The sequence below is a fragment of the Penicillium waksmanii genome, assembly GCF_028829765.1.
Source record: "Penicillium waksmanii strain IBT 27052 chromosome Unknown utg000008l:1.0-5622682.0:1.0-5626561.0, whole genome shotgun sequence".
NCBI classification, from domain to species: Eukaryota; Fungi; Ascomycota; class Eurotiomycetes; order Eurotiales; family Aspergillaceae; genus Penicillium; species Penicillium waksmanii.
The window spans coordinates 4,324,421-4,346,518 of record NW_026643254.1 but is presented as its reverse complement, the minus strand read 5'-3'; the positions used below and the strand labels follow the sequence as shown (position 1 = coordinate 4,346,518).

Below are 22,098 nucleotides of genomic sequence, written 5' to 3'. Positions count from 1 at the left end.
TGAACGGCAAGTGGGGGGCGCCTGAATTTAGCGGTCCTTCTGAGAGGTCGCGTGGGCTTTGCCTTTTTTTCTTTCGGCTTGGATTTCTAGAAATCCAATCTGCCCGGAGTCTGCCCTATTAGGAGACCAGGACACCCGGAGACCCTTGTGAACGCATCTGTGGTTCTCCACGCGGAGATCGGACATCCTCCATACAAATGAGGGTCTCCATGTCCTCCTGCGAATGTACGGAGTAGGGAGCACTTTGATGATCTACAGACTACAGTACGATTACTCGTACTCTACAAATCTGGTTCTCTCGATTGTACACAGTGGAAATCTCGGTGGAAATCTCGGTGGCGCTCCGACTGGGGGGGTCCACCGCACCACCAATTTGAACTTTAGAAAGCCCGACCTTAATTATTCCTCCCAACTGTCCAGTGATTGTTCTCCTTCCCTTGAATCAGCAATTATTTTGCATTTCTCATGGCTATCTCCCCTCAATTCCTACGGCGACCTCCGCCTCGTAACTTTGGATAGGGGCTGATCTTGGCAGGCTAAGTGCTTACCTTGCCTGCCATCGTCACATCGGACGGACTCATTTGGATAAAAGAGTCTTGGCGCTCGACCCAATCGGCGCACGATCCTCGAGTGGCTAGAGGCGGCAAAGTGGCCCTTGGACAGTGGTGGATCTGGTGGAGAGGAGAGAGCCACCGTGATGCCGAAATATGGTATGCAGTACGGAGTAGTAAGTAGTTGTTAGAGTATAGATTCTACACAGTTGATAGGGGAGATAATGTTAGGTGTAGGCCTGGTGGTCTTCTTTGGTCCTCCATGAAACCAAATGCCCTACTCTTTATTGAGATACAAATAAATAATCAAGGCAATAACCTTGAATACTACTAACGCGTGCAGAACTGAACTCCCCCCGGAAGCGGTAGGCAAAGCGGGGCAGATCGACCCGAACTTGAAGATCCAAACTTGAAAGTCCCCCCGAGTCTCTATTGACATCCTGCGAATATTCTTATCTATCTTACTTCATCTCAACTCCGAGCCATGGGAGACAAGAAAATTGAATGGGAGCTAGAGGAGGGGATCCCCCAGGTCGAGGATCCCTTCATCCAGCAGTACTTGAAAGGCCGCGAAGCCTTGATCGCGGAGGAGCAGAAGAGACGTCATGGTAAGATTAGCACAACATCATGAATCAACAACTTGAACTCTTCTAAATCATTCTAGATGCCACCTTTCGCAAGACGCTTTCGCCCATCGCTGCCCGGGCTTGCAAAATTGTCTCTCAGATTAGGGCCCAGGAGCAGCACGACGTGTGGACCACCGGCCTAGACGAGGCAGCGGCCCATCAATCGGACGAGATTCTTTACCCTGGAGTTATGTTTCATCATGCTAAGGGTCGCATGGAGAAGACCAAGCTGTGGAAAATTGTGGAAAGGATGCCCAAGGGCTCACTGCTACATGCCCACATGGATGCCATGTTCGATATTGACTTTTTAATCGACCAGGCTTTCTCCACGCCAGGCATGCATTTCAAATCAGAGAAACCCCTTCTTACTATGAAGGACTACGAGGAGGTCCCAATAGCCTTCCAATTTTCCTCCCAGCCGCTGTCCGCATCAGATGCTACCCCTAGTATCTGGACCGAGGCCTACGAGACCTCATCCATGATTCCTGTGCAAAAGGCTGCCTCCTCTTTCCCGCAAGGCGGAGAGGCTGGCTTCCGGGACATGATACGCAATCGATGCATGTTAACACCCGAACACTCATACAATCATTATCATGGAGTCGACGCTATCTGGTCCATCTTCACACGGACCTTCCCAGTAATTAACTCCATACTGAACTATGAGCCAATCTTCCGAGCATGCTTCCGTCGCATGATGACACAGCTTGCAGCAGATGGGATTCGATATGTTGAGTTCCGTATTGGCTTTGTGTTTGAGTATCGGAGGGAAGGTAGTGACAAACCGGAAGAAAGCTATGATGAATTCTGCCGGGTCTTGGAGGAAGAGATAGAGCGCTTCAAGTCGACCGATGAGGGCAAAAGTTTCTATGAGGCCCGAATCATCTGGACGACTATTCGATCGTTCTCCAACGAAATGATCGTCGAGAATATGAAAAAATGTATTACGACGAAGCAGAACTTCCCGGACTTGATCTGTGGATTTGACCTGGTTGGGCAGGAGGATTTAGGGAGACCCCTGGTGGACCTCATCCCGCTGCTATTCTGGTTCCGCAAACAATGTGCCGAGGAGGAGGTCGATCTACCCTTCTTCTTCCATGCCGGTGAATGTTTGGGAGACGGAGATGCGACGGATCATAATTTGTTCGACGCCATCTTACTCGGCACCCGACGGATCGGCCATGGATTTTCTCTCTACAAGCACCCGCTGCTGATCGACCTGGTGAAGGAGAAGAAGATTATGGTAGAATGCTGCCCGATCTCCAATGAAATTCTCCGACTGGCTAGCTCTATCAAGACTCACCCACTGCCCGCTTTATTGTCCCGTGGTGTTCCGGTTTCGCTCTGTAACGACGATCCGGCTATCTTGGGTCATGGGAGGAATGGGCTCACACATGATTTCTGGCAGTCCCTCCAGGGATTGCAAAATGTCGATCTGGCCGGTCTGGCGATGATGGTTCAAAACTCCCTCCGGTGGAGCTGTTTTGAAGACCAATCAACCGCTGAATGGAAAGCAGAGGTAACGGAGGGTATCTTGGGAGAGAAGGACTCAAGGGGACCAGGCTGCGGGAATGGTGTTCGGATTTCGAGAAGTTCTGCGAGTGGGTAGTGTTGGAATTCGCGGAGTTCGATGATGCCGATTAAACGATTAAAAGATAATGGTGTGGCGGGAAGTACGAATTACTCCAGATACCTTCATATACAATATAGGCACAAAAATTCAACATTGTTTTGACCTGATCTCAAAATTGAGTCGCGGGGAAGTGGGTGGAGCGGAAGCAAACCACGCGCTTGGTCCAACTTGGACGCTGCGCTGCGTTGGGCCGCCGCCTGACGATAAGCCCGCTCTTTATCAGCTGCTCTCCTCCGCACGTCATATTCTCCTTCATCTTCAAATCCCACAACACACCCCGTCCCTCCCTTTGCCTTTCCCATTTGCTTTGCTCTTCGCGTTCGGTTGGACTGTTCGAGCTTCGATGAATTCCGTTCGTGTATGACCAAACCCGCCCCCTAGGGCGTTTCGCGATGGCATCGTACCTCCTCCCGTCGTTCTTTCAGAAGCGACTGCTCAAATACGCTCTCTCCCGCCTGGGCCTGTTCGACACAGATGATCTAGATCCGGATAATTTGGGTATTACTTGGGGTCAACGAAGTACAGTGGAGCTACGGGATGTTGGCTTAAAGTTGGAGGTGAGCAAGACGTGCAACCCAGACCTACGGAGTGGGGCACTGATCCCGAGATATCTTGGACCGTATCTCTCTAACATCCACCTTATTTTCAATAGAAACTCGCAAGCTACTTACAGCTTCCGCCAACTTGCGAACTTCTCAACGCTCGGATCCAGTCCCTTCGAATCACCATCCCGGCCGATCTGATCAACAGCGGTATCGGCCTTGAAGCGAGCGGTATCGATCTACACCTTTGTTTATCATCCAATGAACCGCCCCAAGAAAAACATGGAAATAGAAAACAGCAGGCAATCCCAGTTTCGACAGGGCATTCTCTTGGGGGGAAGCAGGCTCTGCCTACGCCATCCAACCTCGCTGAATCATTCCTTGAGTCCGAGCCAAGAGAGGAGAAAGAGGAGCTAGAAGCCGCCATCTCGTCACAATCCCATGTCTTTCAGCATGGGTCCTCTTTCGGCGAAGATGATGAAGAGGAGGAATTAGGTCTTGGGAATGAAGAAACATCTCTACCGAGTTTTGTTGCGGGGTTCCTTAATGGCGTGATGGAGCGGTTACAAGTTAGCATCAAGGACATTGTCGTGCGAGTAGACATGGAGTTGAAGCAGGACGGTCCTTCCAAGAGACACCCTGAAGACAAGCCGGATCTTGTCTCGGCCTTGTTGACGGTGGGACAGGTAGATCTCCATGGGGCCTCGGGATCCGCTACTGGTCCAACTGAGTCGGCCCTATTCCGGGACGGCAAAAGACTACTTTCCCTCACTGACATTAATATTGGGCTCGTCTCGGACCCAGGTGTCTTTTCAAACTACTCACGATTCACAGCCCCCGCCTCTCCAACTACTACCATGCAGTCAAAGGCCAGTCATTCATCCAGTAGAGCTCCGTCACCACCTTCATTGGACAACTCTGTTTCCGACCCCGGGCTCGCCATGACGCGGTCAACCATCTTTGAGCCCTCTCTTGGATATTATCGTGGAGAGGGTAATATGGGGCATGGGATGGAGGAATCAGGACACGAAATGGAGGCATCGGGGTTGGCCCAAGATGGCCGATTCTCGGATGCAGACTCGGATCACGAGAGAGGATACGAGCGCAGTCTTGATAACTCTCAGACTTTTGGAGACGACCCCTTCAACGACAATCCAGGGTATTTGGATTCCGTAATTGATACCCAATCCGACGATTTCGATGACGAACCACCTTTGGGCGCGTATATTGAAGAACAACACATGGCAGAAACCGAGGGAAATGACCATTCCATAAGACTTCCATCACCTGTAATGGATGACCAAGCAGCAAGCTCCGGAGATACTGAGCATCGGGAGATCGCGACGGCATCTCCACGAGGAACTTTGGAAGAGTCTCAAGCTTACGCCTCACAAACCATTAGTCGTTTTGGCATCGAATCCAATGAGAATACGCTTCTCAGCCATCACGACGATGTACAAGAGGACATTTTGGCACACCAACCTCCTTACTCCTCGGAAGCCTCCCACCACTCGTTATCCCGGTCAAACTCTGACAATACAGCCTCCGAAGAGCCGACCCCTGGCGCCGAACTCACCGAGTCCAAGTTCTTTTCTCATGATGAGGCACAAAGTCTGTATATGAGCGCTATAAGCCAAGGTGGCGAGGAAAGCTTCATGCCGAATATGCCGGGCGCATGGGACTCATTTGGTCCTGGCCGAGTGTCAGATCTTGAAACGAGCAGACGCAGCGAAACCCACGCCCCAACGGAGATCAATGCACCGAACCCAGCGGTTCAGGACGAAGCTATCGCTTCCACGCCGAAGCAAACTATGTCAACTGCGTCATATTTTATTGAGCAACAGACTCCAGCCGATAGCCGATCAGAGTCTCAATATCCAAATGTGGAAAATGCAGATCCGACTCCATATCCTACCCTGAACAAGAACAGCGAAATGAGAAAGCCTGTTTTCAACGTTGACAAAATCTCAATCTGGCTACCAACCATTGCAAGCCTAGAGAAAGCCAGTCCTGTGCCACTCAAGACGTCTATGGAGCGGACGGACAGTGACTTGAAAGATATGGCTAGTAGCTCCCGCGGCCCTCTCCTCGATGAAAGCCTTTTTTCCTCAAGAATTTCCACGTCTGCTCGATCTCCGCGAATCTCAAGTGAAGCAGGCGCATCCGAAACAGACCGCTCTGGCCAGCAGCAGGCCGATACTGCAATGGAGCGACTCTTCGAGCTACAAATCGAAGTATTCTCAATGACTTCGAACTTTGACATCGCAACGGGGTGGCTTGTCATAAAAGCATTGCAACGGCTGTCGAGTATGAGCGATGCAGGTTCGGATAACAACCAACCCTCCAAACAAACTCCCCTGAACCAGCCTGCTATGAGACCCGTCCTGGATTTGCAAGTCCGCGAATTCTCGGTCAAGTTTATAGAGCATGTAGCGGGATATCCTTATCCTGATAATTCCGGCACCTTTCTACCACCTTCGTATCCGTCAATGGAAGATATCGTCCTTCAACTTACGGCATCTGGCTTGAGAATCAATGCATCAGCAACCGATCAAAAAATGAGCCTGAAACTCGATGTTGGAAAGTTTGCTTTTGGATTTGCCTCTCAGGACCTGGTGTCCTTCGACGAGTCTTTGAAAATGCGCGAGTCCACTCGCGATATTATGACACCCTCTCAGGCAGATATCTCACTCTCGTTGACCAAATCTGCAGACGCTACACGAGTTGACTTGTCGACCCTTCCACTCCATATTAACATGAATATTCAGAATTTGGAGGAAGTACTGGGTTGGATGGGTGGTTTGAGTACGATCTTGGAACTCGGAAGCTCAATTTCATCAACCCCTACAATGAAAGCAGCGCATAAGTCTCCCAAAAAGCGCACAAGAGGTGTGCACTTCGAAACGCCTGGGCCGGCTCCACAGAAGGCCGCGTCTGCATCTACCCCGTGGAAAGTCAACGCTCGACTCGGCGGAATTGTCCTGGAAGTTGTCGGAGAGACGCATTCTTTAAAGCTTAGCACTACAGCAGTCAAGATTGTAAGCAGGTTCGAACTCCTCGGCCTTGCAATTGATCGGGCTGAGCTGAGAGGGCCCATTCGGCTTGACGGGACTCGTGATGCTCCTGCAAAGGTCATTTTGGATGGCATCAGGGTTGAGTTCTTGTCGGCACCGAAGGAGAACGACCTTGGCCGCCTTTTGACCTTGATCACTCCGTCCAAAAACAAGTATGATGACGACGACGACATTTTGCTCGACACACTTTTGCGCCAGCGAAAGCAGGGCTCTGTTCTTCGTCTAGCAGTTACGCGCATGAAGGCGACAATTTCAAATATCGAGGACCTCGCCTCACTCTCATCCCTTGGACAGGAAATGGGACGACTGTCCAACGTCACAAAATATCTGCCTGAAGATGATCGTCCCGGTATTTTGACTCTAACTATGATTCGCGAATTTGAAGCGCTAGTCCATGTTGGCGGAGAGGTCGGCGACTTGAACGCATATCTCACGGACGCCGAGGTTGCCTGGATCAGTATGCCCTCACTCACTGCGACCCAGGTTGGGACGATCAAAATTATTCGAAACAACCACGAAGAGCTGGTCGGCGAATCCTTAGTTACCGGCAGCGATCAAAGCGTGGACGATTCTCAGCCGCCCGTTCTCATGGCTCGATTCATTCCTGATGAGATGGACCCCACTTTCAAAGTCAAACTGCATCATCTTAGAGTTGAATATACGGTCCCATCGATCATGGCTTTCCTTGGACTAGGTCAAAATACGACAGGTCGCGACCTAGCTGGCGAAATGGCGAGTTCTATAGCCAATCTTGCAGAGCACTCGCCCCATACAATGGAAGATTCAGTCATTCATCAGCCGCGACCAAACACCCCGCGACCATCAAAGCCAACCAAACTCGCGGTAGTGTTTATGGACTCTGTTCTAGGTCTGAATCCGCGCAATTCGCCGTCTAAAGGGCTCATAGTGCTCACGAATGCGAAATTCAGCGGTGCTCTCCACACCGATGAATCCTCAGATGCTAATCTAGAGATTGGGAAGGCATCTATTATGATCATAGACGACGTGGCCAACGTTGGAACCGCGGAAAATCTACACCAGCGTGCCTCAGCTTCTCCCCAGAGCAAACATGTCCAGGGATACATTAATCAGGGCTATGTTCCTGTTTCTTCCATTTCCTCCGCAATGGCGGTTGTAAAGGTCATGAAACTCGATGAAGACGGGACTAAGTCTCTAGATGTGGAATTGAGAGATGATCTTTTGATCTTGGAAACATGTGCGGACTCGACACAGACACTCATCAGTATTTTGAATGGGCTCCAGCCTCCGACACCACCAAGCATCACTAAAAAGTATCAAACCGAGGTCACACCAATTCAAGACATGCTGGCCTCCTTCTCGGGTAACGCCTTCGCCGCTGATCCTACAATACCTACCGATGACAGCTCCGGGTCAGAAGCCCATCTCGAGGGTATCATTGAGGAAGATGAACTTAGCGATGAACTGGAATACGTCAGCGATTTCTACCCTGGGAGGCAGACCGGATCTGGTAGTGATGATGCAGAACTAGTCGGTGCACCTCACGACAACGACCTTCTTGGCAGTTTCCATTCCCAGTATCATGTCGCTTCTAGTCTCTCGGAGCTTAATTTCCAAGATGACCATTTCGCGAAGCAATCTGCTGTTGGCGGTACGGCACACCGCTGGGACTCCACTCATAATACTTACGGTCTTTCAAACGATACTAAGCTCCAACGGAGCCCTCTACGAGTACGCGTACGAGACATGCATGTTATCTGGAATCTGTTCGATGGCTACGATTGGCAACGGACACGAGACACCATCTCCAAGGCCGTGAAGGAGGTCGAAAGCAAGGCAATCGAGCGACGGGCACGCGCTTCTCGCATGTCACCATCAACCACGGAAGATGAGGAATCTGTCATCGGTGACTTTCTCTTCAATTCGATCTACATTGGAATCCCAGCCAACAAGGACCCGCGTGAGCTCCAGCGTGAGATTGATCGTGAAATCAACGATCTCAACAGTGAGACAGATAGCTATGCCACAACCACGACTGTGACCGCCACAACCAGCCGACAGGGTAGATCGATTCCTCGAAGGGAGAAGAAAGGGCCTCGCCTCTATCGCAGCAAGGCCCATAAGATGAGCTTCGAGCTACGCGGAGTCTGCGCTGATTTAGTGGTATTCCCGCAGGATTCAGAAGAGACCCAGAGCTCCTTAGATGTGCGCGTGAGAGACTTGGAAATCTACGATCATGTTCCAACGTCAACGTGGAGAAAGTTCGCGACGTACATGCATGAGGCCGGTGAACGGGAGAGTGGAACCAGCATGATCCATCTTGAAATTCTTACTGTCAAACCAGTGCCCGAACTCGCCGCATCTGAGATCGTCCTCAAGGTAAGCTGTATTCGTTAGGCATATTATCTCTTTTCAGATTCCGTTAATTAACATCGTCTAGGCCACCGTTCTACCTATCCGCCTTCATGTTGACCAAGATGCCTTGGAATTCATGAGTCGGTTCTTCGAGTTCCGAGACGAGTCCATCGAGGAGGCCAGTACGCCAGGAGACGTTCCTTTCTTGCAGCGTGTCGAAGTCAATTCTGTCCAAGTGAAGCTAGATTTCAAGCCAAAGAGAGTTGACTATGCTGGACTTCGATCCGGCCGGACTACAGAGTTCATGAACTTTTTCGTACTTGACAACGCCAACATGGTTCTGCGACATGTCATCATCTATGGTGTCTCTGGATTCGACCGCCTCGGCAATACGCTCAATGACATCTGGATGCCGGATGTCAAACGGAACCAGCTTCCTGGAGTCCTGGCAGGTTTGGCCCCCATTCGGTCTCTGGTCAATGTCGGAGGCGGCGTTAAGGACCTGGTAGTTATCCCCATGCGCGAGTATCAGAAGGATGGGCGGATTGTGCGCAGCATTCAGAAAGGTGCTTTGGCCTTCGCCAAGACCACTTCCAACGAACTTGTCAAGCTCGGCGCCAAGCTAGCTATCGGTACACAGACGGTCCTTCAAGGCGCGGAGGATTTGCTGACAACTCCAAATGCCGCTTCTGCCGTGTCGGACGAGAACCGCGATGACGAAGATGAAGCGAAGAAAATTTCCCTCTATGCCGACCAACCGATTGGAGTCGTCCAGGGTCTACGAGGCGCTTTCCGTGGCCTTGAACGCGATCTTCTCTTAGCACGAGACGCCATTGTCGCCGTGCCTGGGGAGGTTGTTGAAAGTGGCAGTGCAACAGCAGCCGCCAGAGCCGTTTGGAAACGCGCTCCGACAGTGGTCCTCCGGCCAGCAATTGGCGTTTCCAAGGCCGTGGGACGTACTCTACTGGGTGCTGGCAATACCCTAGACCCGAGCAACCGGCGCAAGATGGAAGATGTAAGTGGAAAGACAATATTCAGTTTCAATTATCCTAAGAACGTGACTAACGATACCTCTAGAAATATAAACTCTACTAAGCTTTTGGCTTGATCTACATTCAAACGCTACCGCGAGACACCCTCAGTTTCAGTTTCTTTCTTTCTTTCTCTTTTGTGTCTGTCTCGATTGCTTCTGACATTCCTGCATTTTGTTTCATGCCCCCGTAAATACCTCTGAACCTTTTTGCTGCGATGATACCATCTCCCCTTGGGAGCTTACAGACACGAAGACGCATGTAAAAATTGCTATCCTGCCCATGCATGCATGAACTTGGGCGTCTTCGGACTTTTACTACGATTATGATTGTGATGATTATTTTGATTTCACTCTCGTGCCTTTAGCACATCTACTCTCCATTTTACTGCCCTGTGAGCTCCATAGATTGAATGCAATGTAGATCGGGCAATCAGTGTTTATCACTCGGTGTCGAACTTGGAAGCAATTAGTGTTAAGCCCCTTCGAATCGGATCATGGTTGCATGTAGTAGGACTTAGTACGATGGCAGCCATATTTTACCACAGGCTGTAACTCTATCAGATAGTAATATTTAGTTATAGTCTTATTATTGCGAAAGAGCAGAAATCCGAGAACGCAACAGCAAACTTTGCGCGGGCAACTTAGAAGGATCAAAAAATTAAAGTAGTAGCCTATGCGGCAACTCTTCATCATAGTATAACCAATTTCCTTCTGATCCTGTAAGACTCTCATCACTTTCAAGGAATGTTTTCCTCGGACAAGAGCCAAACGTACCTAGTAGGTATACAATGCATGGAAAACTCAACCAGAGAGACCTCCTCCACCTGCGGTCTGAACTACCCAAACATATGATAGGCGGAAGACTAGCCAAATGCAGCAAGGCACAAAACCTCATTTTGAAGACGCAAAAGTCGAAAAGCCTGTTGCTCGATTGCCGATCCCGAAATGGCCCCCAAATCCCCCCGACATTGCCCCAGACAGAGACGTATACGAGTACAAATCCTGAATCATGAATCATGGATGTCCAGGTACGAGGACGAGAGTTTCAGCGACAGAGCAGAACCATGGGATGATTTGCACACAATGCCTTGAAAGAGAAATGACCTCAGGCCCAGGCCGACAAGATTTTGGCCATTGGTGTAACTGGGGTAATTATATTACTGGGTATTACCAAATTTACATGAAGCTCGCTAGTTATTTTAAGGTTATTCAACCTGTCGGCTGTAAGCGGCTGTAAGAAAAATTCAGCATGCAAGTTCATCCTGAGATGCTAGTCAGTCAGTGGATTGTATGGAGTATATTGATAGCATATTGACTTGAGATGATTCAATTTCTTGAAATAGGAATCTACATATGTAGCTAATTTAATAGTAACTCTGTACTATTCCAATGCTGTGGCGTTGATGATACTCTGCTCCTCCGTGTGCACTCTCACTCTCGGCTGACCAACCCAACTCTTGCAATTCCAATTCTTTCGTTTCCACTTCTCCCCCCCATGTGAGCCCGGTGGGTCCAGGACCCAGCCTCCTTACGATCGAGATTACGATCTTTCAACGGAGTTCCGAATACCGGGAGCACCTACATACGCGTCGGGGCGAGATTTTCACACTCGCCACTATGTCTTTCCCTCTGGGGGACTGTCCGCCAATCAAGCCATGATGGAGATTCGGTGCCCAAGTCATCGCCTTCGCTCAGCCCTGACGACTATCCCCTCGTTCTGCGCACCGACTGGTCGCCGCCAGTCCCGGTGTGTGGATCATGTTCATGTCAAAGTGCGACTAGGGCGGATGATTGGCCGGGGGTGGGACGGGAGGGTGTGCGACTAAGAAGACGCTAAGGGGGTCTCTACGATCAGCAGGATCAGGGAGAGGGCCATCTGCAAGTCATTCTGCGATGCATCCAGTCACTCGGCACTCAGGCCCCAGGGCAACAGGGGAAGGGTGGGTGGGTTAGCCTTTTGGCACAACACACGCATGGTCAGACCGACATTTCACCCTTGTTCCAATGATTTCTTTTTTTCTTGCTGGGCTGGGCTGGGGGCTTCTGCCCAAGGCTCGATCGCTGCAGTGGGCGAGTGTGACGTCGACCACTTCCTACATAATCCCATTCTCTGCCCATGATGAATCGCAGAATTGTAGAACCACCGGTTCGTCCGCTCGCGACCCAGTTGTTCCTGGCTCCAGCTGGGTTCCAGACCGCGTCGTCACTCTTAAGTGGAGATGTGGATATCCAGATCCAGATGAGAGAACAAGACCCTCGGCTCCGACCCGTCCGCCTTAAACTTGAAGGTCCTGCCCTTATAATTTTCTTATATCTTCTGTGGCTGGCGATTGCATCTCGTACCTTTCTTTCCTTGCATTGTTCTATTCTTATTTGGGTAAGCCAACACTCTCGTGTCTTTCTTTTTTTCATGTTTTGGTGCTGGCAGTTGGTCCCTTGCAGTTCCCCCGCTCTGACGAATCAGATGTATAGACTCTAGGCGTTTTGGATTGATCTCCCGATCTTCGTGTGCATTTGATATGTCAACACGCTAGTAGCGGGCCAACGAACCCCCTCCCAAATCCCCGCATGAAAAGCCAATTGTGAAGAAGAAGAACAGAAAAAAAGAGATACATACAGACGAAGAAAAAAAGCCAAAATGGTTGAGGATCTAGCTTACCGTGGCGTCGATTCAATCGGGGTTTATGATGATGGCGAGCTGCCTGACACCTCGCTTTGCTCCCAATGTCTAGAAGGTCACCAGGCTTATGCGCCATGCACTCCTTCCAAATCCCTTCCTGTTGACGCGGTATCACTTCCTCCTCGATCAATCAAGTCGGGGATCACTGGTGCATTATCGCTCCATGATTACCGAAAATATCTCTCGCAGTCTGCAGAGCCCGTCGACGATCTTGTCGATCGTTCAGAAAAAACGCTGAAGCGAAAGACTGCAAATTCGAATTTGAATCGTCCAACGGCACTCACATCGCTTCCCTCGTCTGCGGTCTCAGTTTGTTCGGTGGCATCTACTCCTCCACCACTATCGCCATCCTATTCGCACAGCGTCATCTCTCAGCGAAGCGAGCAGGAGCCCGAGGTTTCAGAACCTGCGACTGGTATGTTACCTCTTAATTTTAATTTTATGCAAGACGCAAAGCACTGACCTGTTTGCAGGTGGCTATCAACCCCAGGCTCCACGAGTTCATCTTGTCTCAAAGCACGCTACCCGTCCAAGACCAAACAGGAAGCGATTGGTGAGTGACCTGAAACATAGATAAACAAGACCTCCCTCCTCTGACCACCCTTTTCTAGAATACTTTCCGTGAAAAGCTTCAACGCGCCCAAGATAGGGGCCAGGCTCAACACCCGCCTCTATCTCGCCCCCAAGCGTCCGATTCGATGCTGGCCAACACGCAGGCCGTCGCCACCATCTCCCATGGCGGGACATCCTTTGAGATTCTAAACCCACGGAGGTCCCTGGACGTCGCCAGGATCGTTTCTTTCATTGAGGATGTTGATGCTTGCTCACTTCTCTCGACTGATAACCGCCGCAACTCCAAAATATCGACCACTACTTTTTCTCCGGATCAAACATTTGATCGAACATCGCTCTCTCAGTTCACGGATGCTTCACTGCCATCCCATTACTCTTCGCACTCTCTTTACACCTCTTTACCTGCCAGCCGCTCCACGCCCAAGATGCAAACCACGGATATCCCATCGTCGTCACCCGGAGTGCACGATCGAGTCCGCTCGCTTTCCGACTACTCTCTCCGCGAACGTAACTACTGGTCCCAAAATCAGCAACATCACGCCGAGCAACATCATTTTGGAAGCTATCCTGATCTTGATGAGGTAGATCAAGATGGATGCCATGACTTCTCCAGTTCCCCACGACCCCCATCCTCTTCTCAGCCCACCTTCTACTCCGGGGAGAGCGAGATCGGAGAGCCCGGTTCTCCCGTCTACGCAAACGGTGAATGGGCTCAGGTCGACGAACGTGACCGCGGTATTTTCTACGACCTGCCACAGGATCAGGATTCTTCTTATGAGCTCCCTACACCTTCCGATCTACCCTCACCTACCGATCTCCCCGCCCCCTACAATGCCTACTATGCCAACACAATGAATTATAATCAACATTATGACCCCTACGATCCCATCTTCGACCCCCATGTCCAATCCGTGCTGGCCGCGGCCAACGCAGAGACCATGGGCCTCCGCGGGCACCCTGCTCGCGCGCTAGACGACTTGCAGCGGAGGTTCCATAGCTCACTCTCTCTTGGCGGCGAGGACCGCAAGAACGAGGAGCGAAAGTCAATTTCCCAGCGAAAGAAGCTTCGAAAGCTCTTCAGTTGGCGGTCTGGGGCTTGATGGGTGACGCGCACCTGCATAATGAACCTTTGGAAGAGCTGGACTGTTTTGATAAGGATGAATATGATTGACGATGGATGGTGTATTTTTATTTTCTTTTGTTCTTCTCTTCAGACTTGTCCTTTTTATACTAGTACCTTTACTGGAATTCTTCTCTTCTTCCTTTCCAGCTTGGCTGGATCCGAGACCATTCAATCCCAGATTTATGTCTCATCATCCACTTGACTTCCAATTTACCACTCGCACACCGGCGATCATTTTTTAATTCGTAGGAATAAGCTCTTTTAACTTGAAGTTAGGTCCATATATAATTCCGACCGGGTATCTAAACTAGCTTTCAAATCTATACAAATCATCGACAATTCCCATGCTTAAAGTCATCCAACAAAACTTGAGAGCCCAACCTTGGGATATACAGCTGGAGACACCCTCAGTTAGGGAGTTCCCCATCCGCATTCTTCTTAATACCATTTCTCTTCCTCCAAGCCCAAACCCCCCCGATCAACCACATCAAGCTTCATCCCATCCCTCACCAGACAAAACGTAACCCCGAGCTCCGTCTCAACATTCCGATTCCGCGCCTCATCATCGAAGAAAAGCATATCCTCATAAGCAACCCCACTAGTCTGCTGAATACGCGAGAAATGCTGCGTCTTGTTGGCCGGGAAGATCTGGATAAAATCAAAGTATTCCAGCGCGCGACTCGTTTTCGTATTCGCCGCTGGGTTGTCGGAGAAGGAAGGGATGATGTGTAATGCTTTTAGCATGTCGCGGGCTAGATCGGGGTCTTGGGTTCGGGAGGCGACGGCCAGAGGGATGGCGCGGCTCTTACAAGCCTGGATAATGGAGGATACGCCTGGGTAGAATGCGAAGGCTTCGCCCCATCTGTGATACGAGGGTTCGAGTTAGATCAGATCAAAGAGGGGAGGGCGGTAGGGAGGGATTGGACGATACCGGTCCACGACGCGAGAATTGTTGTCGCGGGCCTTGACGGGCCCGCTAACGTGTGTGTCGACCCAGAAGGGCCAGAGGGTATAATCCAAATCGAAGGCGATCAGCTTTGGGAGGGGCAGGCCGTCGGTGAAAGTTGCGGGGGTCACGGAGGAGTCCTCGAGGGAGTGGGTATTTTGGCGTTTGGCACGGAGCATGGTAGGGTAAACGAGTGGAAGTCTGAATTGGCGTGGTAGCGATTGTAGTAGGTAAGCGAGTGAGTAGATGAAAGGAATGGAATGGTAGGAAGGCCAAGTTCATGCCGGATGAGAGAGACTCGGAGTCGGGGATACTCAGAGCCTGGAGGACTCCACCGCGGGGAAACGCTTCTCCACTGCCACTCCAGTTATACTTCGACATACTGTACAGCCGTATAAAATCGACATACAACACTGCCACTGATTCCTGATTCCTGATATCCCCAAATCATTCTAGTTCGCGTACCATAGAGCTTATTGCATCTATCTCTGCTTGGTCTCCTAGTGGGAAAAGTTCGCGGGATGGAAGACAATACCCTTCTGTGTCTTGATGTTCAAGTTGATATCCTGGTCGGTTTTCATTACCATCATGTTTGGTCTCGGGCTCCATTTTTGTTCCTTTTGAGCTTCCCATTCCTTTCCTAACCATCTAAGGGACGGGTTCAACACAGGATTCAATACTAAAAGGCATATAGCCAAATGTCTTTCACCCAACCAGTGACCGATGGACTATTAGCGGCGATGTGTGCATTAAAAATTCGACTTGTACTCGACTTCATCCTATTTGTGACAATCTCCCATCTCCCATCTCAAGGACCCTCCGACTATCACTCAATTCTGCCACTGTCATATCTCCCGAAAGCTCAGCAACATGCATATTCTCCTTCTTCATAGAGACTGCCCCAGTCTCCGTGGGAAGGTGCTCCACCGATGGCTTTTTTGATTCTTCCACTCGGCCATCGCCTCTCTTTGGCTGTGGCTCTGGCTCGAGATCTCCAGAAGCCAAAGCACCGCGTCGGCCCACCCGACGCGAGAGATAGATCACAGCCCCAATAAGTCCTACTCCGACCACAGATCCCACAACAACCCCGGCGATTTCTCCTCCGCTAAGCGACGATTTAGAAGAGGTATCTTTATGCGGGGCAGATGTATCCGTCGGATTGTTCGTACTAGCACTCGTACTGGACGGTGTCTTCGTCGCCGTGGAAGAGCTCCCGAGGTCACTCGTGACTGTCAGAGGAACCTTTAGTTGGTCCCAAGTTGCCTTGCCGGGCCACCCATCAGCATCATCATCGCTATACCCCAGCTTTTCCTGCCAGCATTGATAGGACTGCCGGTCAATATCAGACCACTGTGGCCCCGGTCTCACGCGATATTTCCCACAATTTTCTGCGACAAGTCTTTTCCCCATGGCGGTGACCACAGGACTGTTGGGTGATGACTTGAACCAATCTTCTCCAGGAAAGGGTGCGAGCTCACCACCACTGCTGCTGGTGTTTGCTCCCTTTAGATCAATGACCGCGAACCCATGAATCGGAACCGTCGAATTGCTCGTGAGGCTATCTCCGGATGTCTCAATAATATCGCCTGTACAGTTCGATGAGCCATACAGGAAGAGGCGGACGAGGCTGCCCTTTGCGTCGAATTTGTAAATCTTATTTTCAGCTTGCTCGATCGTTTTACAGCGCTGCGCGCTGGTACCGTTCTCGACGGTGGCGATATCGGTGGCATTTCTCCAGACAAAAGTCCAGGCCAAGGTTAGCGGGAGGGAGTAGAGCACGAATAGCGCTGTGAAGATAGTCGTGAGACGGGTCATTTTTGCCGCGAAGTAGGATACAGCCCGAAAGAATGACGGGAGAGGCTCTCTTTAGAACAGTTTCTCAAAACCCGCACATCGTTGGGTATGACATCCACCAGGCGATCGAGAGCGAGCTCGGTCATGTCTTAAATACGTGGTGGGTTTATTTATTACTAAATCGCCCACAGGCCCGCATCTTCTCGCATTCCTGAATTTGAAAGCTGAGGTGATCGGCGAATTATCAGTTTCTCATACGCCGGGGCCCGGCAGAATACGAGCCCCTAGAAGAGCGACCCCTCTTGGCATGTCGATAAGTAACATCGGTTATCCAAAGATGGTCATATCCCCAGCCTTGCCAAGGCCACTGACGGGGCCTTCCGCCAGGCCTTATTAGGAATAAGATTCTCAGGACGGACTATATGAGACACTACTCTAAGGTGCTTGGAAACTTGCATTTGCGGCTATTGAAGCCCACATGCTCTTTCTTATTCATACTTCCATGACTAGAGGAATCATAATCTTGGCCATTTTGAAAGAAATACTGGAGGATCTTTGCATTAATCTCGCACACTATCGAGCAGGTCCCTATACAGCGGCACTTCAGCTCGATACATGGAAGACATGGCGTTGGCAAATCTAGTACGCAGTAGATCGCGATCGACGAATTCTAGGGCATGCTGGTCAGGTGTCATTGAACCCATCTTACTTCAATCAGGGCAATACTAGTATATGTAGGATCAAGCTTAAATAGTTAACCCTTAATTCAGAGGTAGTGGAAACAGAGACGATTAAGCAATGAAGAAAAAAACTCTTCCAGTTACCCCGTGGGTATAATAGTACTTCTAGTTATATCCGTGAAAATTCGGTCTGTGGTAGTTGATCAATCTGGGTATGATCATCTCTGCGGGGCAAGTTCCAACAGAGACCACCTACTGGTATGTGGCGCGACTTCGGCGATATTGTCAATTCTCAGATGGAAGAGCTTGAGTTGGGCTGAACGGGTGCCTTATACCTTTGGGGGTGTTCAAACTTTTATCTAGAAAGGTAATAAGGTGATTTATATGCAAGCCGTGTTTCCAAGCAAGCCGTGCGCACCAATACGCATAGTTAAGGCGATAAGTTCCAAGGTTACAACTCAATATCTCAACAACCATTACGTCTTACTAGAATTTCTTACAAAATAGCATTACCTTTTACAGTGTTTCTTGTATGTTTAGTTATTCTTAAGACCCTATTCTAACTACGTTGCTGTTATATATATCTATACGTTATTTAGCAAAAATACGTTATGCTGGATATACTCTTTATGGTATGTATATAGTTGTACTATTGATTTCATCAACACTTGGGGCCTTTTGACAGACTACTCTATAATAATTAACTCTGTCCATCAGTGGACATCATGTGATGCTAAAATATCATTGGCCACAGCCTAGTACATTTACATGGCCACATGATTATCATAGAATGATTGATAACTTCATCCAATTGGGCTTGTGGCGCAGCGGTAGCGCGTGTGATTCCAGTCCACAAGGTCATCCGTTCAAATCGGGTCAGGCTCATTTTTTGTTCCTTCATAGAAAGTAACTTAGGTACATAGTGTATATGGGAGAAGCGGTCGAGATGGGCAAATTATTGTGATTGGTCAGATTTAGAATAGCAGGCTAGGCTCTATTTGGATTGCTGGCATATACTAGTATTCATTTCGAAAGACAGGAATAGCTTCAATATACGTGTTACACTCTCGCAGTTTTTTCTTTGGGCAAGAAAGGTAGTATATATATAACCTTGGAATCAATGCATTCTAGTAGGTATCTTGATAGTAACTGTTCCGTATATAGTACCCGATTGGACTTGCTTTGATGCAACCTGAAATAGCTTGAATAATTAACTAGGCTCCAGGAGGGATGGTGCCTCGGCTCCGGATATCAACAATTACTGTTAGTAGGAGTACTAGTAGTCTCTGTAGTTGTGATCGCACTTTCAAGTTTCCACTTCCACTTTCTTGTCCACAGCCTGCACCTTCCTCAATCACACACTCATATTGAATCTTCCTCTCCTCCTCTCCTCCTCTCACCACATCACTAACTTACAGAATCCTCCCATCTGAGACAGCGATACAATTTAATCCAGCATCATGGATACTAATGGTACTCCTAAAATCTCTCCCTCCCAAACATGACGTTATCAGTCTGACAGGCCACAGAAGACATCGAAATTGATGACCACGGCTCTACCACCACTACGCTTGAACGTGATTCCCCACTTCCAGATGGCTTCTACTCGCTGTCTCGGGATGCGAAATTGATCCGCATTTATCAGCTGCACGCTTTCCAGAAAGTTCAATGTGAATCCTTGAAAATCAGGAAGGCGCATCTCGTGGCACCAGAACGTGGACTCCGACTCCCCGTCCAGTCCCTGAATTCCGGCATACAGCACCTTGCATCTTCAATTGACCAGGCTGGAGCCCTCCAGGAATACAACCATCACTCTCGTCGATACAAAGAACTCTCACTTGTCGTTTCCCAACTTCAACATGATTCAGACGAGCTTCTCGCTAGCGTAGATGCCTTACGTACAGACGTTCTGAATGTCAATGAGCTTCTACGCCGACTGCCTGATGTGGAAAACTGCCAAACCTTCATGTCGATTTCGGTCCAATATTCCCGTCTCCTGGATGATGTCTCACATCAGGCTAGTGAATGTCGGGACCTGGTATCTCAGCGCCAACAGTTTCCTCACTTGATGCATGCCATTCCGGGCGATCTGCGGGCTGCATAGGCCAAGTTGAAAAAGGTTCTTGAAGGAATGTCTGCACAAGATGACGTTGAGAATTATTGATGGAGATCTGATCAATATCGGATTGTTGCGCCATGTAAACTTACCTATCTCGCGGTGCCGTAGTGTTGCTCAATTCTCCCATACATATTATCTCCACTCCTAGTCAAAGAATATGAATATGGCAATTTACCGGCTATGAGGCTCTCCGTTCGTTTACTCTAATGACCACCAACGCCACGTTCTTTGAGGCTACGAGAACTCTCCATTTTATCAAAGCCTTCACCCCTTGACAACATATCAGACCATGGAAAAAGATACGTGGCAGATTGAATCCAAGCAAATGTATGTTAATAAGATTCAAATATCTCTTCTAAATGACCACCGAGAATGGCCGCTCCCGAGGTTCAAATCGTCTACCGGCATATTTCGCAGTACATAGTATCGGTCCAACCATCGATTTGTCCCGGCATGTTCCAGCATGCCGCACTTGATCCCCTTCTTGCGAGGTCTTATCTCCCCACCAAATCCGGCCATTGCCATCTGTCTTCCAATCGTCGACGAGATTCACAAGAGTCTGCAAGTGGCCCAACGCGGCAGGCTGACAGCCCTTCGGTCTCCTAAGGGCCAAAAAGGTCGCTACCGTGGCCACGATAATGGATAATATGGCGTAAATAATCAACCGCGAGTAGACCATATCAAATTGGAAACCATTTTTCAACGATAGACTGGTCAGGTTGTCAACGGAAGTATAAGCCATGGATTCGAAGCTCCTGGAATCTTCAAAGCTCTTGGAATCTTCAACGACAACAGATGGAATCAGGCTTTGACCAATTATCCAATGCATCAATGCTTTGGATATGAACAGAAACACGTTTTCCCAACTTGATACGGCTGCGCGAAACGGATTCGTGACTAACTGTGTCCCAGGAGCGTTTTTTGTTTCACTCCGATGAGCTTGTCGCCATATCCCTTCATCTCTAGACAAATTGACTAGTAGTTCCAAACAATGCAGTGCGATGGTCTGAATACCCTGAATAAGACAGACAAAGAGGACACAAAGGACGGCCTCAGTGCCGTATGAGAAGATTGCTGAGTTGGGCTTATGGTCATTGGCGTAAGGGGAAAAGGACAATGTCACATAGTTCCGTGAGCAGGCCAAGCTACTCTGATCCCATTTAAATCCGAGCTTCCAGCATAAAGGTTCGGATGCTTGACCAGTAGCACTAGCGTTACCGATAGACTTGGAAACAGCAGCGATAGTGATTGGCCACGCAATAGCCAGAAGTGCGAGAGACCACAGCAAAACAAGAATGTATCGCACTAGATTCTTTCCATGGAACATGTTTCCTTGCTGTTGCAAAGGGTATGTCTCTTGGCTTTGCATTTTTCGCTGGTGTACTGATAGCATACATCTCCCGGGACGGTGAGAAATGTCACCTTTCTGGACCGCTGCCAATGCGGTATTGAGAGGATTGGCGCTCCATGTTGGAATCAACCTTTTGCTGGATACAAAACACCATGTAGCGACAACAGCCTGGCCAGCCAGGCCTATACCTAGAGCGACTAAAGCCGTGGCGTTGACCAAAACTGGGTCACTGGAAGATTCCTGCTCCTCGTACGCAGACGATAGAACGGCTTCGTCGGACAAAAAAAGAACGGATGTGGACGCATATGACAGGATCAGGCAGCTCAGTGCTACTAGGTTGATGTACCAGCTGTTCGGCCCAAATACTCTGGCGCTGGTGAAAAGGCGAACGTTGGTGTTGAACTCCAGACGTCCTTCGCGATACAATGCCCAGCGTAAACAGACAGAATGCATAAACATCATACCATCAGTACAGAGTGCCAAGATAACGTTAATCACCAACGAGACAACCTCGCGACTCGTATCGGAGATTGAAATTGAAGCGCCAAGCTTTGCCTTATCCGTCACGAGGAGGTAAATGCCAGAAATCAAACAAGCAAGAGAGAGAATCACGCCTATGAATATAGCGGCAATGCACCCATATCGCGTCGCGCTGGCCTTGTCAAAATCTTGACCCTGCTCTTCTTCATCTTCGTCTATGGATTGCTCAACAAATGGTTGCTTTTGCTCTTCCGAAGATTCCTCTTCTCTGCTGCGTCTTGCGGGTGGTCTGACTCGGCTCATGTCAAGCATTGGATGGCCGACGAAGAGTGTTCTGGTTTTGGCCGGACACGTGCCTAGGAAACACGACTCATAATGAGCCTTGAAGTGAGCTTGAAGTCCTGGATTTTAGCGCCAGGGGCAGTGCACACCACCCAGAGTGGGGGCCGATGCCACTTAATCCCCGCGTGGCACAGATCAAACATGGGGGCTAAATTTTGTTGCGTCAAGTTAGTACTCCTGCTTCAAGTGAAGGTAAATGAATGAGAATCTCTGTTCTGCA

General features: G+C 49.5%; 7 protein-coding genes across 7 annotated transcripts; 4 read left to right on the top strand and 3 right to left on the bottom strand.

Moving 5' to 3' along the window:
• Positions 1 to 1,035: 1,035 nt before the first annotated feature.
• On the top strand, positions 1,036 to 2,783 carry N7481_009985 (putative CECR1 family adenosine deaminase; the record flags this gene model as incomplete). Its single annotated transcript, XM_057269204.1, has 2 exons — positions 1,036 to 1,159; positions 1,216 to 2,783. The coding sequence occupies 2 exons, from the start codon at positions 1,036 to 1,038 to the stop codon at positions 2,781 to 2,783; spliced, it is 1,692 nt and encodes a 563-aa protein (XP_057119881.1).
• A 416-nt stretch (positions 2,784 to 3,199) lies between these two features.
• atg2 (uncharacterized protein) lies at positions 3,200 to 9,852 on the top strand (the record flags this gene model as incomplete). The annotated part of the gene is made up of 4 exons (XM_057269203.1): positions 3,200 to 3,364; positions 3,460 to 8,781; positions 8,843 to 9,772; positions 9,835 to 9,852. The coding sequence occupies 4 exons, from the start codon at positions 3,200 to 3,202 to the stop codon at positions 9,850 to 9,852; spliced, it is 6,435 nt and encodes a 2,144-aa protein (XP_057119880.1).
• Positions 9,853 to 12,428: 2,576 nt separating this feature from the next.
• N7481_009983 (oxidoreductase, short-chain dehydrogenase/reductase family) lies at positions 12,429 to 14,143 on the top strand (the record flags this gene model as incomplete). Its single annotated transcript, XM_057269202.1, has 3 exons — positions 12,429 to 12,885; positions 12,944 to 13,023; positions 13,082 to 14,143. The coding sequence occupies 3 exons, from the start codon at positions 12,429 to 12,431 to the stop codon at positions 14,141 to 14,143; spliced, it is 1,599 nt and encodes a 532-aa protein (XP_057119879.1).
• A 461-nt stretch (positions 14,144 to 14,604) lies between these two features.
• Positions 14,605 to 15,291, bottom strand: N7481_009982 (Mg-dependent acid phosphatase; the record flags this gene model as incomplete). Its single annotated transcript, XM_057269201.1, has 2 exons — positions 14,605 to 15,028; positions 15,098 to 15,291. The coding sequence occupies 2 exons, from the start codon at positions 15,289 to 15,291 to the stop codon at positions 14,605 to 14,607; spliced, it is 618 nt and encodes a 205-aa protein (XP_057119878.1).
• A 595-nt stretch (positions 15,292 to 15,886) lies between these two features.
• N7481_009981 (uncharacterized protein) lies at positions 15,887 to 16,927 on the bottom strand (the record flags this gene model as incomplete). The annotated part of the gene is made up of 1 exon (XM_057269200.1): positions 15,887 to 16,927. One exon carries the CDS (start codon positions 16,925 to 16,927, stop codon positions 15,887 to 15,889), a length of 1,041 nt encoding a protein of 346 aa, XP_057119877.1.
• A 2,119-nt stretch (positions 16,928 to 19,046) lies between these two features.
• N7481_009980 (uncharacterized protein) lies at positions 19,047 to 19,690 on the top strand (the record flags this gene model as incomplete). Its single annotated transcript, XM_057269199.1, has 2 exons — positions 19,047 to 19,059; positions 19,116 to 19,690. 2 exons carry the CDS (start codon positions 19,047 to 19,049, stop codon positions 19,688 to 19,690), a joined length of 588 nt encoding a protein of 195 aa, XP_057119876.1.
• A 370-nt stretch (positions 19,691 to 20,060) lies between these two features.
• On the bottom strand, positions 20,061 to 21,848 carry N7481_009979 (uncharacterized protein; the record flags this gene model as incomplete). The annotated part of the gene is made up of 1 exon (XM_057269198.1): positions 20,061 to 21,848. One exon carries the CDS (start codon positions 21,846 to 21,848, stop codon positions 20,061 to 20,063), a length of 1,788 nt encoding a protein of 595 aa, XP_057119875.1.
• Between the last annotated feature and the right edge of the window lie 250 nt (positions 21,849 to 22,098).